Source organism: Drosophila obscura, unplaced genomic scaffold, assembly GCF_018151105.1.
Source record: "Drosophila obscura isolate BZ-5 IFL unplaced genomic scaffold, ASM1815110v1 contig_9, whole genome shotgun sequence".
Lineage (NCBI taxonomy): Eukaryota > Metazoa > Arthropoda > Insecta > Diptera > Drosophilidae > Drosophila > Drosophila obscura.
This window is the reverse complement of record NW_024542883.1, coordinates 4,772,797-4,786,987: the sequence shown is the minus strand read 5'-3', so window position 1 is coordinate 4,786,987 and position 14,191 is coordinate 4,772,797. Positions and strand designations below refer to the sequence as shown.

Sequence of the window (14,191 nt, the reverse complement as noted above, 5' to 3'; positions counted from 1 at the left end):
ATGATGACCTTGAATTCATCGGGCGTAAATACGGTTCCATAAGTGGTGATAAGCTGTCGTAGGAAAATAATGGCGTCGACAGCTGACGTGAACAGACGACGGATACATTAAGCCACTTAGAGTAAGAAGCCACTAGAAGGAAGGAGCTGAAACATTGGAAGGGGCCAGCAAAGGCGATGTACAGTCGTTTGGCTGATTCCCAGTGGTGCAGAGCTGTGTGTCGTGGCTCTTCCCGATTGTGCTGCAGCGATTTTGGGCTCCATAGCTTCGTGCAATATAATTAATTTTTGCGATCCTCGTACGAGAGGAATGTAGTGCCAAAGGTATAGTTTATCTACTACTCATAAGCCTTGGATAACGTTCTTGAATAAAATTAAACTGGCTTCTCTGCCCCGTTGGCCAGCTGCCACTGTGGGTATATGTGAAAGGAACGAATGGTATAAGAACCTCAGTGTAGCTGTATCTACAATATTCGTGAAAATACTTCATTTAGAGTGCCAGGTAAGTGCTACTGCGATTTCCTCAGCAAAGCCTTAGTGTACTTCAAGAAAATTGCTTTAGCAAGTTCGACTACATAAATAACTTTCATCTAAAATTTCTATTTAAAGGTAAGTGCTCGTTGATTTTGTAGGTTACTCGGAATATCACTACATCGAACACATAAATGTGTGTTCCAATTAGGGACATCAACGGTGTGTTGCAGTTCCAATTGGTTTGGTTAGAGAATATGTCAAATATCCCAGCTCTCCTTCCATGCTGTCAGCGGGCCTCATGTGAGTAAAATGTATATTTTTCACACTTTGAAATTCCGTTACTTAATCAATTTAATCATAGGGTACCTTTTAATCAAATCCAAGGAAATAAAATGCTGAAAATAAAATTGTTGCCTTACAACGATGCAAATAACATGTTAAATTTAATTTGATTTGTTTAAAGCACTCACTTTGAAGTTTTCATACAGCATGTGCCCCGATTGCAGGAAGGTGGAAGGGGCTGATGATGTGGACGAGGATGGGGATGGGAACGGAGAGCCACAGACAGGTGGGGAGGGCAGGTGGTCAGACAGCCAGAATGTGTATGATGAGATTGTTTGAATTACCTTTGCAATCAAATTGACACCACATAGACATCCAGGACTGACTGGGACAGACAGTTGGACAGGAAACTGACAGCGCCAACCGGCTGCGACGGTCCACCTCCATTTATGTCCGGGTGTCGGTTAATAGTGGAGCAGGAAATACCAGAGTCGTCTCCTAGCTGGCCGTGTCCAAGTGTCAGCCCGAGACACCTTACATTATTCATACGAGCTGATTCAAATGAAATTTTCCCCAATCCCAAAGCAGGGCTCGGCTCGAAGTAGGCCGTTAATTGTATGTAACAGGACCACGACATCCCATTCGACATAAACATTCAGCATTGAAAGCACATCAAAAATATAAATAAATCACAAAAAGTAAAACAAAATATTAAATCCGTGAACAGTCTGATCTGAATATGGAATGCAATTGGGCCGATCAGTCCGACTGGACATTCCAGCCAATGGCTTTCGAAGAGGAGGGTTTCATGGCCGACAACGAGAAGACAACGACTTTGAAGGAGATCCAGCGCCGGGGCAGTGTTATACTCGCCCAAGCGCGAGAGCACTCTTTGGCGCTGACCAAGAGCCTGCTCAATGCCGTGGATCCCAGTTGGCAGAGGGAGGTGGCCATGAGCGGGGATTCCTGCTGCTTGACCCCCCAGGCCTATCGCTTCAAGGACATCTATGAGGGCAAGAAGAAGCAGCAGCTGCGCAAGTGCCTAGAGGACGAGCGTAAGCAGCGCGAGTTCCACAGCCGTCCAATGCCAAACTTTCGCCAGTTCCACGAGCGCCAGGCCGCCAAGCCCATCGTCCACCGTGTGACCTTGCCAGTCACACCCAACGTGCTCAAAAACTCTGTCCAGTCGGAGATGCGGCGCCGCCAGCGGGTTGAGGAGGTGCTCAAGCAGCTGGACGTCCAGAAGCAATACCCCAAGGCGAAGCCCATTACGCGCAGCAGCACCAAAAGCGCGCGTCCATCTGCAAAGTCTTTAAGCAGCCAGTCCCTAGTTGAGCCACGTATACAGATACAGCCCTTTAACCTGTCCGTCGAACAACGTATTCAGAAGCGTAGGCTCTTCAATGCCCAGACCAACCAGATGCAGGAAACCCGTCGTCAGCAGCAGGAGGAGGAGCGCCTCCGTGCGGAACGTGAGGATTACCAGAAGCACCGCCAGATGACCACGTTCCGGGCTCGTCCCAACCCATTCGGCTCCTCGCCGCGTTAATGTGGTTTGGACTCCCTTTTTACGTTTTTCAATTTAGTTTGTTTCTTTGTTTTAAGTTCTTGTTTAAATTTGTTTTGTTGTTCGAAGAAATTAAATTACTATAATCATCAGCACACACCAAGAAATACACGAGTGCGTATGTACATGTGAATGCGTGTGAATGACTGCACAATCAATTTGTTCAATATACCCTGGCAGAGGATATTCCTATCGCCACCAGATGTTTGCACCGCACCGCCGAAGGGAAACAATTTTCCGTAAACTGCTCATTTGTCCAGTTCCTTCCCTTCTGTTCACACAGTATTTTGGCTAAGAATTGGATCCCTATATTATGCCTGCTACGGGCATATCCATAGTTTAATTTTACAACGAAATCAAATGACTGGCTACCGAAGGAACGATCAATCTTGAAGGGTATTCAAAAGTTCGGAGTCCTAAGCCAGCCCTATTTTCTGGTTTAAAACGGCTCGGGTCGGTGGCTCCATCAATCAAGTGGCCCAGCCCCAGCCTCATCCCCATTTCCAAGCCCGAACCCCAACCCACATCCAATCCGTAGAGGAGGGCTACCTACGCCCACGTGTTCCCGTACAAACAATTTGTTGTAAGTGTATCATTTGATGCGCCTGTGATGCATGCGTGTGAGTGCCACGTATGAGTGTGAGTTTTCCACGTGAGTGTAGGAGTACGTCACATAATCAAAAGCACAAATACTAAAACAAGCACTCAAACTGTCAAAGCGATGATTGATAGTGTTGACATTCGCTTTTTGGCTCCTGCCATTCGCCCCTGGCCCTGCTAGCTGACTTTTTGTGCATTGGCTTTCTGTTAATGGGACGTTTTGGCGGCGGGTTCGTCCCTTTGAAAAAGATTCGATCCCCATACTCAGTGTTTATGCTCGTACATACATATATCCTTGCACCCCCAATCCCTCTACCCCATCGATTGTGCGAGTGTGTGTCTGTCTGAATGATGAATTGCATTGCATGTGTTTATCGAGGTACACTGAAATTTGTATTTATTGCAAATTTGCTGGCGAGTTGAAAGGTGAGCATCCATCACCTGATCCCGTATTGAATAGCAGTTAAGCAATTAAATTGGTACAAGACTCAACAGCAGACTTTGCTCGAGTGGGGTGGTTGTGTTGAGAGGTGAATGATATGAAATTATCAAAATTAACTGATTCTATATTTTAATTTAAAGTTCGTAATTACTTAATTGTATAAAAAATTCATTCGCTTGTTTTACAGCCCACTGACAGCTGTTATTTCCATACTGTAAATACAACACTTAACAGCCTGTTAACTGATTCCAGAGCGAAAACTGTGCTAACGGTTAACGCTGCCAGCGGGGAAGTTAACATTTCCTGTATCCAAACAGACATCTGCTTCTGTTAAAGCGGACTTAACAGTATTTTTGAAATAACGGACAATAATATGTTAAGATAATGTTGCTTTAACAGAGTCTGTTAATACGATATACTTGTGGAGTCAAGGGTTTTCAAGTTTTTCACTTGTATAAATCTTGGGCCTGTTTGTCTGAATGAGCAAATGCCTCTCTGTGACTAGGCCCGACTGAAAAGTATAATAAAACCAAGAAAATTGTAGTGCACTTATATTTTTTACCAAACCATGAGTTTTACCGTACGTAAAATATTAGAATACAAAAATGAATTGACGAATGAATATGAAATGTACATACATACATACATATGTATATATTTGAGCGTACGCCGTATGTGATAGTGGCCTTTTAGGAGTGCGAGCGCAATCATCGTTGAGCATGGACATGTGCGCAGTCCCATTTCCTTATGGGAAATCTTAAATTTGTCTACACTTCGTGCTCTTATGGTATCCACAAATAGTTAGGAGCAAAAGTATCTCCAGCATTTTTACTTAGACCCAGACTGCTACAGGTACGAAATAATGGAATAAATGGAAAGTCTGCTCCCCACAACAGGTGAAACAGGTGGAAAAGCAATAATGGAGACAACTTTCTATATAGGATATTCGATTTGGCAGTTTTGTATACTTATACTTACTTTTAGTAGTATGTGTGTGTCATCATATTGCTTTAAATAAACAAATTAAATATTGTCTGAATTAAGACCGACAATACCGACTGACAGTACCATCCACTCAGAAACTGGGCTAAAAAACGACTGCAGAAACGTAGTTCTTATACATTCTTCCTTATCAGTCCCATTTGACATTTTTATTATATGTAATCTATATATATACATATGTACATATGATTTGTCCCATATTTTTCATCTTCAATAGACGAATATGGCTTCCAAAAATAAATAAAGCAATTCTAGGAACATACTGACAAAAAGTTTCCCTCAAAGGGTTTTTCACACCGAGCACCCAAGCCGTATCTTACGGGACGCCGTATTCCTCCAAGCTTTGCTGAGCCTGGATTAGTTACTAAGCATGTGCCTGAGGAACAGGTAACAAAAAAGCTGCAACCCGCCTTAAAGGGAAGGCGACAGGCATCGGAGCTCATGTGCGTGCAAGCCAGAAGTTGCGTGTCCTACATTCTGCATACGATACGGGGATGCAAAGCTCTGTGGGAACGGATCGGATCGGAGCAGAAAGGAAAGGAGAGTGTACGCCAAACATAGCAATTGGGTATTCAGCGCGGAACAATGTCCCGAATTTGATGGGCGGTTGCAGGGGGTAACGGATGCGTGGGCGTGCGCTGGAGTATATGTTTCTGCTCGTCTTTGGCTTTTATTTTGTGGCTTTTATGAGAAGGAGCTTGTGGTTAAATGAGACGCCTGCCGGATGCCGGATGCGTCTCTCCACTCGTGGGCCTCCTCCGCTGTGTTTCTGGGGAGCACGGAATTTAATAACGCTCTCATGCATGCAAAATAACACATAAAAACGTAAAAATGCACACACAAAAAAGCAAACAAAGCCCCCGCTGGAGAGTTGCACGCGGGATGTGAATGTGGACCGAGAGGCGGTAGTGGAGCTGCAAGCGCGTCGGTGAAAACAATTTTCGCAGTCAATTTTCTTTTATGAGCAGAAAATATTTCACTGTGAAAATATTATATGAATATTGGCAGCCGTCAGCCGACGGCGGTTTCAGCCTCCGACTCCCATGCGGAAGGCCGAGTTTGGAGCCGTTTACTGGGGCACGGGCGGTACTCTGGGTATCTTCTGTGGGTGTACCATTGCAACGCATGTGGCAAAAAACTCACACAGAAGTGGCCGTCATATTTAAGTGCCACCCCCATCACCATGCAGTTTAGTTGCAGCGGAAGGCTCCTGACGTTGAAGCGTGCCCCACAATATTGAATCACTCCAGTTTCCATATTCAATTTCACTTTTCGGTTTCGTTAATGTTTGCCAAAGGGAAGTTTGGACATGTGGAGAATTTCATGGCAGATTCCTTTACAAACTGTGCTCGGTTTATTAAATTTTTTGTGTGGTGATACGGAAGGTGAGAAGGATACGCGATGCCTTAAGAGCAAATAATCGCGCATTCATCAGGACACCAACAAAAATGAAGACATACAGGAACCAATACAAATAGATTTAAAATTAAGCAAAGCACAACATGTTCTTCCCTGTATCGTTTCGATTTTCAGATGCGTTTTGATCCAGCGTACAAGAATTAATTTTCCTGACATTTACAAAAAGAATCTTTGTATCTTTGTTCACAATATATTTGAACACAAAGAAATCAGAGCTAAAAAGTGCACAAATTTAAAGAAGAATCATAAAAATGGAGTATAAAATCTGAGCGAACGCCCAGCGTCTTCAATGAGGCTCATAAAACGAAACAAAGGCAGGACCAGGAGCGTATTTGGAGATGGATCTGGGGTGGCCAGACGCACAGCAATTGCTGCAGAAAGTCAAAGTCATTAAAAAGTAATGTCATCGTCAACATTTCAGCGCGCCTCCATCTCCATCCACCTCTCCGTCCAACATTGCCCACAGTAGCCTCTGGCGCTTAGTTGCCGTTTCAACTCCTTCAGCCCTCGTGCGCTCCATTAATGATGGATGACGACTCGAGTCGACTAGACCTCTCCACAGCTCAAGCGTCCTCCTCTCTTCCCTGGTCTGGGTTCCTTTGCAGGGTCTCGTCTCTGCTAACCGAAAATGATTTGATGAAAACATTTGAAATTTTTATCGGGTGCAAATTTATGCAGAACTGTGGATGTCATCGCCGTTGCGTTGGCCGCAGAAAAATGATGACGATGCCGTTGTGACGTTGAAATATGAAGAAACATTACCTTTCTGCTTGGGATCTGTTTCTGAGGTCTGGGAACCCCGCCCCCCAAAGGCAGCAAATCGCGTGCTGTACTCAACCGAGTGGAGTGCCGTCTGGTGGCAGTCGATAAGAAGTTTTTGTTGTTTTTATGGGATTTCATTTTGATTAACATTAGGGTTGCACTTAAAATTTGTAATAAATGACTTTGAAATTGATTGGAAGCTCACATTCCTTTCTTTTATATGACCGTCAAGACCGTGGAACACGCTTGAATACACGCAAAATTAAATCTTTGTTCCTCACATGGGATTATATTTCTTCGTTTTAAACCGAAAATAAATCGATATTTCCTTCCCCAGCTTTGATCATGAACCATCACTCCCAATCTGTTAAAATAAAATCATAATTAAATTGCATAATGGCTAATGACGAAATTATCGGGTATATGGATGTATGTATGCAAGTTGTAGAAGAGAATTATTATTAATTAATATATGCATTAATCATAAAACATATACAAATTAAAATGTTTATTAGTTAATTTGTGAATACACTAATTACAATTGATAATATTGCAATTAAAATAAAAGGAACATTAATTCTGATAACGTCCAGAAAGACATTTTATTCTAGATTTGAATAAAATGTCTGTTGCAGAAAAAACAGACGTTGTTATAAACCGTATGTTTATTATATTTGAGAAATTATATAAATAACTGGATTAATTAATGATAATACCATGCTATCCTGTTGTTCCTAGCGGATTGATCCACTGCTCTTAAATGCTCAGATCATTTGCAATTTATAATTTAATACAAATTAGGTACAAAATGGAAGTCTATTTTAAAAAATCAAATTCAAGTCTATTGAGAAAATCTGCATTTGTCCTTATAATGTATGTACAAAACTTGAATAGGGAAATAAAATAAGTATGAAGGTTGTTTTCGATGTGTTGTGTTCTATATGAATTAATTGAGATGCATAAATTGCTTAGAACAATAAATATGTTTGGCCATGTGTAATATTTTCAGGAATACAGTCCACTGTGCACTGCAGTGAATTGTTTCCTTTAAAGTAAATATTTGCAAACTATAGCAATGGACTCTCATGTTTTTCCTGGAAGATGTCTTTGGACAAACTTTGTACTTTGTCCGTAGCTCTTGGTTTATTATTGTCTATTCACCTTGCTGAACTTTTTATTATGGCGCATATATTGCGTAAACTTTAAGCAAATTGCAAATGAAAGTTTCTGGGATTTTACATGACAGTTTATTGCATTGAAATGGGTCGGGATTGTGAGTTCTCGTGCATGCTGGGGTGCGAAGAGTGCGAGTACCATTACGAATACGAATACGAGTACGAGTATATGGTCATGTGCCAGTATGAAAGTTTTCCTTTTTTTATGCGTGTGCAGCCCCCACGGGGCAGAGTAGCTACAACATTCTCGTTCTGTTGTATGTGGCTCAAAGTTTTTATTGCCCACGGCTGGCTCAGAGATGCGAGGGGGTGGTGGTGCTGCTGCAGGTCTTGTGGTGGGGCGGGTGGGCACGTGAACTCCCACAGGTGACGATGGCCTCGTTTATTAACAAACAGCAAAATGTTGTCAACATTTCAAATTTATTTGTTCAATATAGTAAAAACACACAAACAGATGCCATCATGTACATGTGTACATATGTATGGAGGAGGTGTACACATGTCCATGTCTCTGCTTTGGTGTGGGTGTTGGCCCGAGTATCTGCGCGTCAGTTTGTGTGTGTGTGTGTGTGTGTGTGTGGTGAGTGCGTGTTATTAAATTAAACACAGAGCCACCATCAGGACTGGGCCAAAAGCATTCATTAGCCACGTTTACTGCACCCGTGGCGACCTCCATTCCAGCTGATGAGTTTTTTTTTGTATCTCCCATCCTGCAAGTAAAACTTTCTGTGTTTGTTTTTTCGATATACCCTGGCTGATAGATTGGGTCGGAAGAGGGGTGCATAACTTGTGGGGAATCATGTCTGTCCAATATGCAATGACTAAATTACATTCAAAAGTATATGATACTGATTTGATTGCAGTGAAAAATATAACAAGAGACGTCCATGAGCGGAGCAATTTTATTATTTAAAATTATTCAAAAAATTCAATCTTTCTCCCAATACAAAACTTAAGAAATGAGAAATTTATTCTGTGTGATCTGTGCCAAATAATCACAAGCTCGTCTCTGCTGTTGCATAATGGGTATCAATCAGTCGAAACTTCCTTTGATGAATACGGGTTCGAGCATTTTTTCATTACTTTGTCTATTTGCTTAGCATTGTTGTTTTTGTTTTTGTTGGTGTTGTTTCTGTTGCTTTTGCTGCTGTTATTATTGTTGTTGCGGCTGCTGTCGCTTCGTGACTTTGCGGATGTTGGGTTTTAATATTTTTCTCTTATACTTCCCCTATTTCGCTCTCTAAAGCGTCGCGATGACGACTACGTGAGCCTGTTCGCACTCAGAAATGATTATTGCACACCATTCTGGCAAATGGCGCTGGGTTCGCTCTTTACAGAAAAGCATTGACATTTAAATAGAAACATATACATACATATACCAGATATATACATTTACTTGTAGAGTTGGGCGTACATAGAAGAATAGCTACAGATGTTGTTTGTCCACGGGAAGGAGGCAGGCTGCAGGCAAATGCGATTCTAGGCCGCCCAGCGCATTAATTCTAATTAACTTTTTGCGGCCGCTTAACCCAAAGAGGTCCGACCTCACTGGCACAACCGCAGTCGGTTTATGAGTACTTTTTTGGGTGCTTCTGGCCTGAGGCCTGAGGCCCGGGGCCGACGCGGCGGTTCTGGGTCCGAATTGCGCAACAAATGAAGTGCAGGCAATAAAAAGCGACAAAGGCAAATGGCAAAACGTAGTGGTTGTCGGTGTTGTCGTTGTCGTTGTCCCCGGTCTCCTTACTGCGTTTCATGCGTTGAGCCATGAAAATGGAAATGAAAATTTATACGCTCTGTGGCGGTTCGGGTCCGGGGACGGTGGCCGCATCCGTGTGATTAAAACACCTGCGCCGACAGCTGCCAGGAGCAGACCAGGACCGGGCACACACAGTCAACAGCAGTACCATTAGTAACTGGAGTTGCCGGGACAACTGCCCTCTGCCTCTGGCTCCCAGTCAGCTCGTGATTGTCCCTGGCGGATGGCTGGGTGATCATACATAGGTTTTCATTTCGCCGGGCTAATGAAACGTCATGTTATTTATGGCTGGGATGCGCTCTAATGCAAACGCATTTCTTCTCATTTAGCACCGGCTAGAAATCCATTCCACAGAGAGATTTCCCTTGGGCTCCTGGACGTACGTGCGTACAAAGATATTATTAGTTTTGGCTAGCAGAACAAAATAAAAACCATATGGACTAAAGAAAATAATGAAGATACATTTACCGGAAAGGGATTTGATACTCGGACCGTAAGGAACATTCGTCTATAAAAATAAATAATTTTATTAGATTAAAAAAAATCAAGCAAAATTATCAAAATAAAATACACAGCAGTGCGGGAAAGTTGTAGGCCCTGGCAAGGTCTGCCACCTATTGCCTATTTCTGTAGAAAAGGTGAAATAAAGCACCCGACATGGGTTTGCTTACTGCAAACAGAACGTAACCAAATAGTACTATTGAAGGAGCGCAATGTAATTTCGGACCCTATTGGTACTTACTTGGTAGATACAAATTATGGCTTTCAAACAATAAAAGTAGAAATTTTCACTCAGCAATTTTTGCTTATCAAGCATTTATTATACGAGTATGCTAGGTTGTGGTGTCGGAAATGCGCCATTTCCCGAACTGATAGCCCGAATGAGAAGTTCCCAAACGAACTCAAAAATTCTTAAGCACATAATTCATTCAACTATCACAGAAACTAAACAAGCAAAAAGTTTAATTCAAGACAAACCATTTGACACGCTGTTCAATTTGTCTAAAAATCAGTGCGATACGTACATATAAGCCAGAAATAACCCCCAACGAGAAGCGATCCAGACATATTGCTCACTTGTCACTTCAGTGAATGCGCTTCGGCTTGAGCCTGGGTTTCGTTGGGTTTTGGGGTCTCTGTCTCGGCCTTTGGGGTCTGGCTGTTCAGACCTTTCGCAACCCAAACGTGTTCAGCATTGATAAATTTGCAGGCGTGACGGAGACAGCAGACCTAGGAACCGGGACCCGGCCATCCCCCAGACGAGGAACAAAATGACTTCCAGCGGTCACGCCATTAAGAATGCTAATGTGTCTATTCAATGCGAATTTTATGCAAATGCCAAGGTTAAAAGCAAAATAAGAGCCGCGCTCTGGTAATGCGATAAAAAATTTGACACATCATCACTTTTCAATAAAATCAACAAATTTTATTTAAGTCACCCAGAGGATGCGCCTCGCTGGTCCCCGAAACTTTTTCCCTGTCGTTTCTTTCTTTCATCTCTCTTTATTTATTTTTTTTTGTGGCCGACGCACAAAAGCGAAAACGTTCGAAAGCCAGGAAGGATGTAGGATGTTGGGTACTGGAGAACGGGGCAATGGTAATGCCATTTTCTATAGGAGGGGGGTGGGGGGTTGTCCGGTACCCATTCCGACTCCCCATGGGAAGCTTATCCATTTTGGCCATACGGTTTCGTGCTTTTGGCTTTTCGCTTTTGTCCAAATTGTGTGGGCCACGGAAGTAGCCAGTACCAGCACCGTAGCCATAGCCATAGCCAATGGCAGTGGCAATTTCAGTGTACGGCTTTCATAATGGGATTTCAGTTGAAATTCTAAAATACTTTGCATTTGGTAAATTGTGAATCCGGTTATGTTACTAATTTTGCTTTGCCTCTGCCATGCTCCTCTTTCGAGTGCATCATTCTTTTTAAATGGGCTTAGGGGCTTACTGGCATTCGGCATCAATTACAGCATCGACCAAAAAGTTCAGTTCTCTGCTGGATGTCGCTCTCGAAATGCCAACCCAAATGTCAATCACGTGATTGATGGCACTAACAATTGAGCTGCCAGAGCAACGGATTGGGCTCTACTGGGATGGAGCTATCTACTGTTGCTCGTACTCGTTAGTATCTCTCTCCCTCCACAACCCAAACGCTATACGCAGCTTACGAATCCCATAGGCCAAGCCTATGTCATGTCACAGACTGCGTATTCCGCTGTCAACTCGAGCCGCAGTTGGACAAATGTGGAATCTTAATTGCACGTTTGGAACCCTACTCATCGATTGAGGGTTAACTTACTATCTAGAATCGAACCGAAATTAAAGGCGAGTTGCAGTTCAGTTGCAGGCCATATTGTACTTCTTGATGGTTATTATACTGCCTTATCCTAGCAACTGTGTTAATAATTACCATTAACGCCTCGTTCAGCACTGGGTGCCAAAAAAATTTACGTTTATGTTCATTGAAAATTTTGTTGTTGGTTTAATTGCTTACATTGCCCTTGTCCTTCGCGTACTTGACTTGAGTTGACTTGGCTAGGGCGTGGCCCAATTGAAATTTGTTTCACCTTTCGTGTAAGCATCGCGTGCAATTAGTTTTCCCCATAACTCCAATGCGGCCGCAAAAAAAATATACCCATTCAATTGAACAAAACGAAACGCTTATCAAAACATTAAGCGAACAGCAGAAGCCTCGACAGTAGCAACAACAAACAAACAATTAAGATTGCTAGCCAGATCCGCGAGGGTTTTGGTACGACAGTTTCGGACTAGAAGAGTTTGTATTCCAAGTTTTTGATGAATATTTTGCCAATTTGCTTCGAGCTTCGTGACTATCGCGTGAAAGCAAAGAAGGAAAACCTTGAACTTCCGGCATAAGTTTAACGGGGATGATTGACAACAACATGATTCTAAAGTGGCCGAGATATCAAGTTGCGGCATCGCAACTTTACTTCATAAAGTTCTTCTGGCTGTAATACGTTATTTTTCTCATCGGGTAACAGTAAACACAACTATAATTTCGGAGTAAATTTCACGCATTTTCATGGGCGATTGTGAATTTCTCATAGAATAAATATACCATCCATAAACCAAATAAATGAATCCAAAAAGTGTTTGCTGCTTCTACAGGATGGTAGGGAAGGTTGTAATTCTCAATCTGCTGGTCGCGGTCTGCCCCAAAACTAAAAAAAACACAAAGGTTTTCACAGCAAAGGCATTCTGAAAGGACTTCGTGCGACTATATTGGAACTAAGTTCATGCTCTTTTCGACCTAGAGTCCTCCAAATTAGTGAATTGGATTTATATTTTTCAGGCACCCTGGATAATGAAATTGTTCTTCTTAGTTGAAGACAAATAACATACGTATATAAGTAGATATGTATGTACCGTCTCTATCACACAAAACATTCATCTTCACGTGTAAACTATTAACTTTTAAATTCCGCTCACAACCCTTCCTGAGGCGCTATCAGACATCAGTGTCGGCATCATTAAAAGGAACATTCTCTGTTTGAGCCAAACAAAAAAAAATGAATTAAAAAATGTGACGTCAATTTAATTAAAAACTTATGAATGAGTGAACAAAAAAGTTTGCTCATCCTTAGACCTCAAGATGTTTTTATCGTTGTTGTTTGCACAAACGGCATCCCATCCCCCCGTCCCCACCGTCCCCACCGTCGACATTCCCACACTCTGCCACACACTGGCACAGAAAGTTTACGCCTTTTTGTGTACTAGTACTGGTACGAGTGGGTTGTTTCAGTTCTTGTTCGGGGGCTACAGATCAGCATACGTACACTGACGGAGAGGGCTCTGCACGGAAAAAGCATCAAACTTTCCATAGCGTAAAAATATAATTGGAGAAATTTAAAAAGTTTTGTTTTAGTTGTTAGTCTGCCGTCAAAGGACCTTCTCCATCACCCTTGGAGGGATGAATGCCAGATATACTCGTATCGTTGGTTTTGCACCATAATCTTGAGCAAATCCAATTGCCAAATCGATTTCAAATGCCGCCCAAAGTTTTCGTATCTTCGTATTTGGCCAACGCTCAAGAATGCACTGTAAATGTATTTACACAATTTTGTCGGTCTCTCTCGGTCGCAATTTCACTTGGCACATTCACAGGCATTCCTCATCGCATGCCCCGATTCAACAGTCCCCCCCTTGCATGGGATCCCGTCCTAGTCCGATTCCATCCGTTGGCTTAGTCGTAGTGCGGCTTGGCCATTTCATTGTGTGCACTCGGGAAAAAGTGAATAAGAAAATTTGTTTGCCAACTTTCGGTGTAATTTGTAAACATCAAAGAGAATGGCAGGGAAAACATGTCGCCGAGTGAGTCAAAGGGATCAAGAGTTGCTTTGCGAATTCGTGCGGAAATCTGCTACGTGTGCGGCATGCCAAGACCCGAAATATGTGCACGGTACAGAAATGCGCCCCGGGCCAGAACCAACCCATCCGAATCAGAATCCCACTCCCACTGACAATCCGCATCGGAAATGATCTGGGATGCAGGACGGGTTCAAGGTAAACTGTGCGGACGGGAAAACATCATTTATGCAGGTTGGATTTAAATGCAAAGGAAGTATTCAAGGCTCCCACTGGCCGCGCTAATGAAGCGCCAGACCTTGCCCAGTGGTTATGGGCTGACCGAGCCCAAACTGTTCCGCAAAGTTATGATAACAAAGAACTAATTAAGAAACATGACGTTCTTATGAC

At 42.7% G+C, this 14,191-nt stretch overlaps 1 protein-coding gene across 1 annotated transcript; it reads left to right on the top strand.

Moving 5' to 3' along the window:
- Positions 1-1,388: 1,388 nt before the first annotated feature.
- LOC111069253 lies at positions 1,389-2,417 on the top strand. Its single transcript, XM_022359230.2, has one exon. The coding sequence runs from the start codon at positions 1,495-1,497 to the stop codon at positions 2,302-2,304; it is 810 nt and encodes a 269-aa protein (XP_022214922.2). The 5' UTR covers positions 1,389-1,494; the 3' UTR covers positions 2,305-2,417.
- Positions 2,418-14,191: the final 11,774 nt, after the last annotated feature.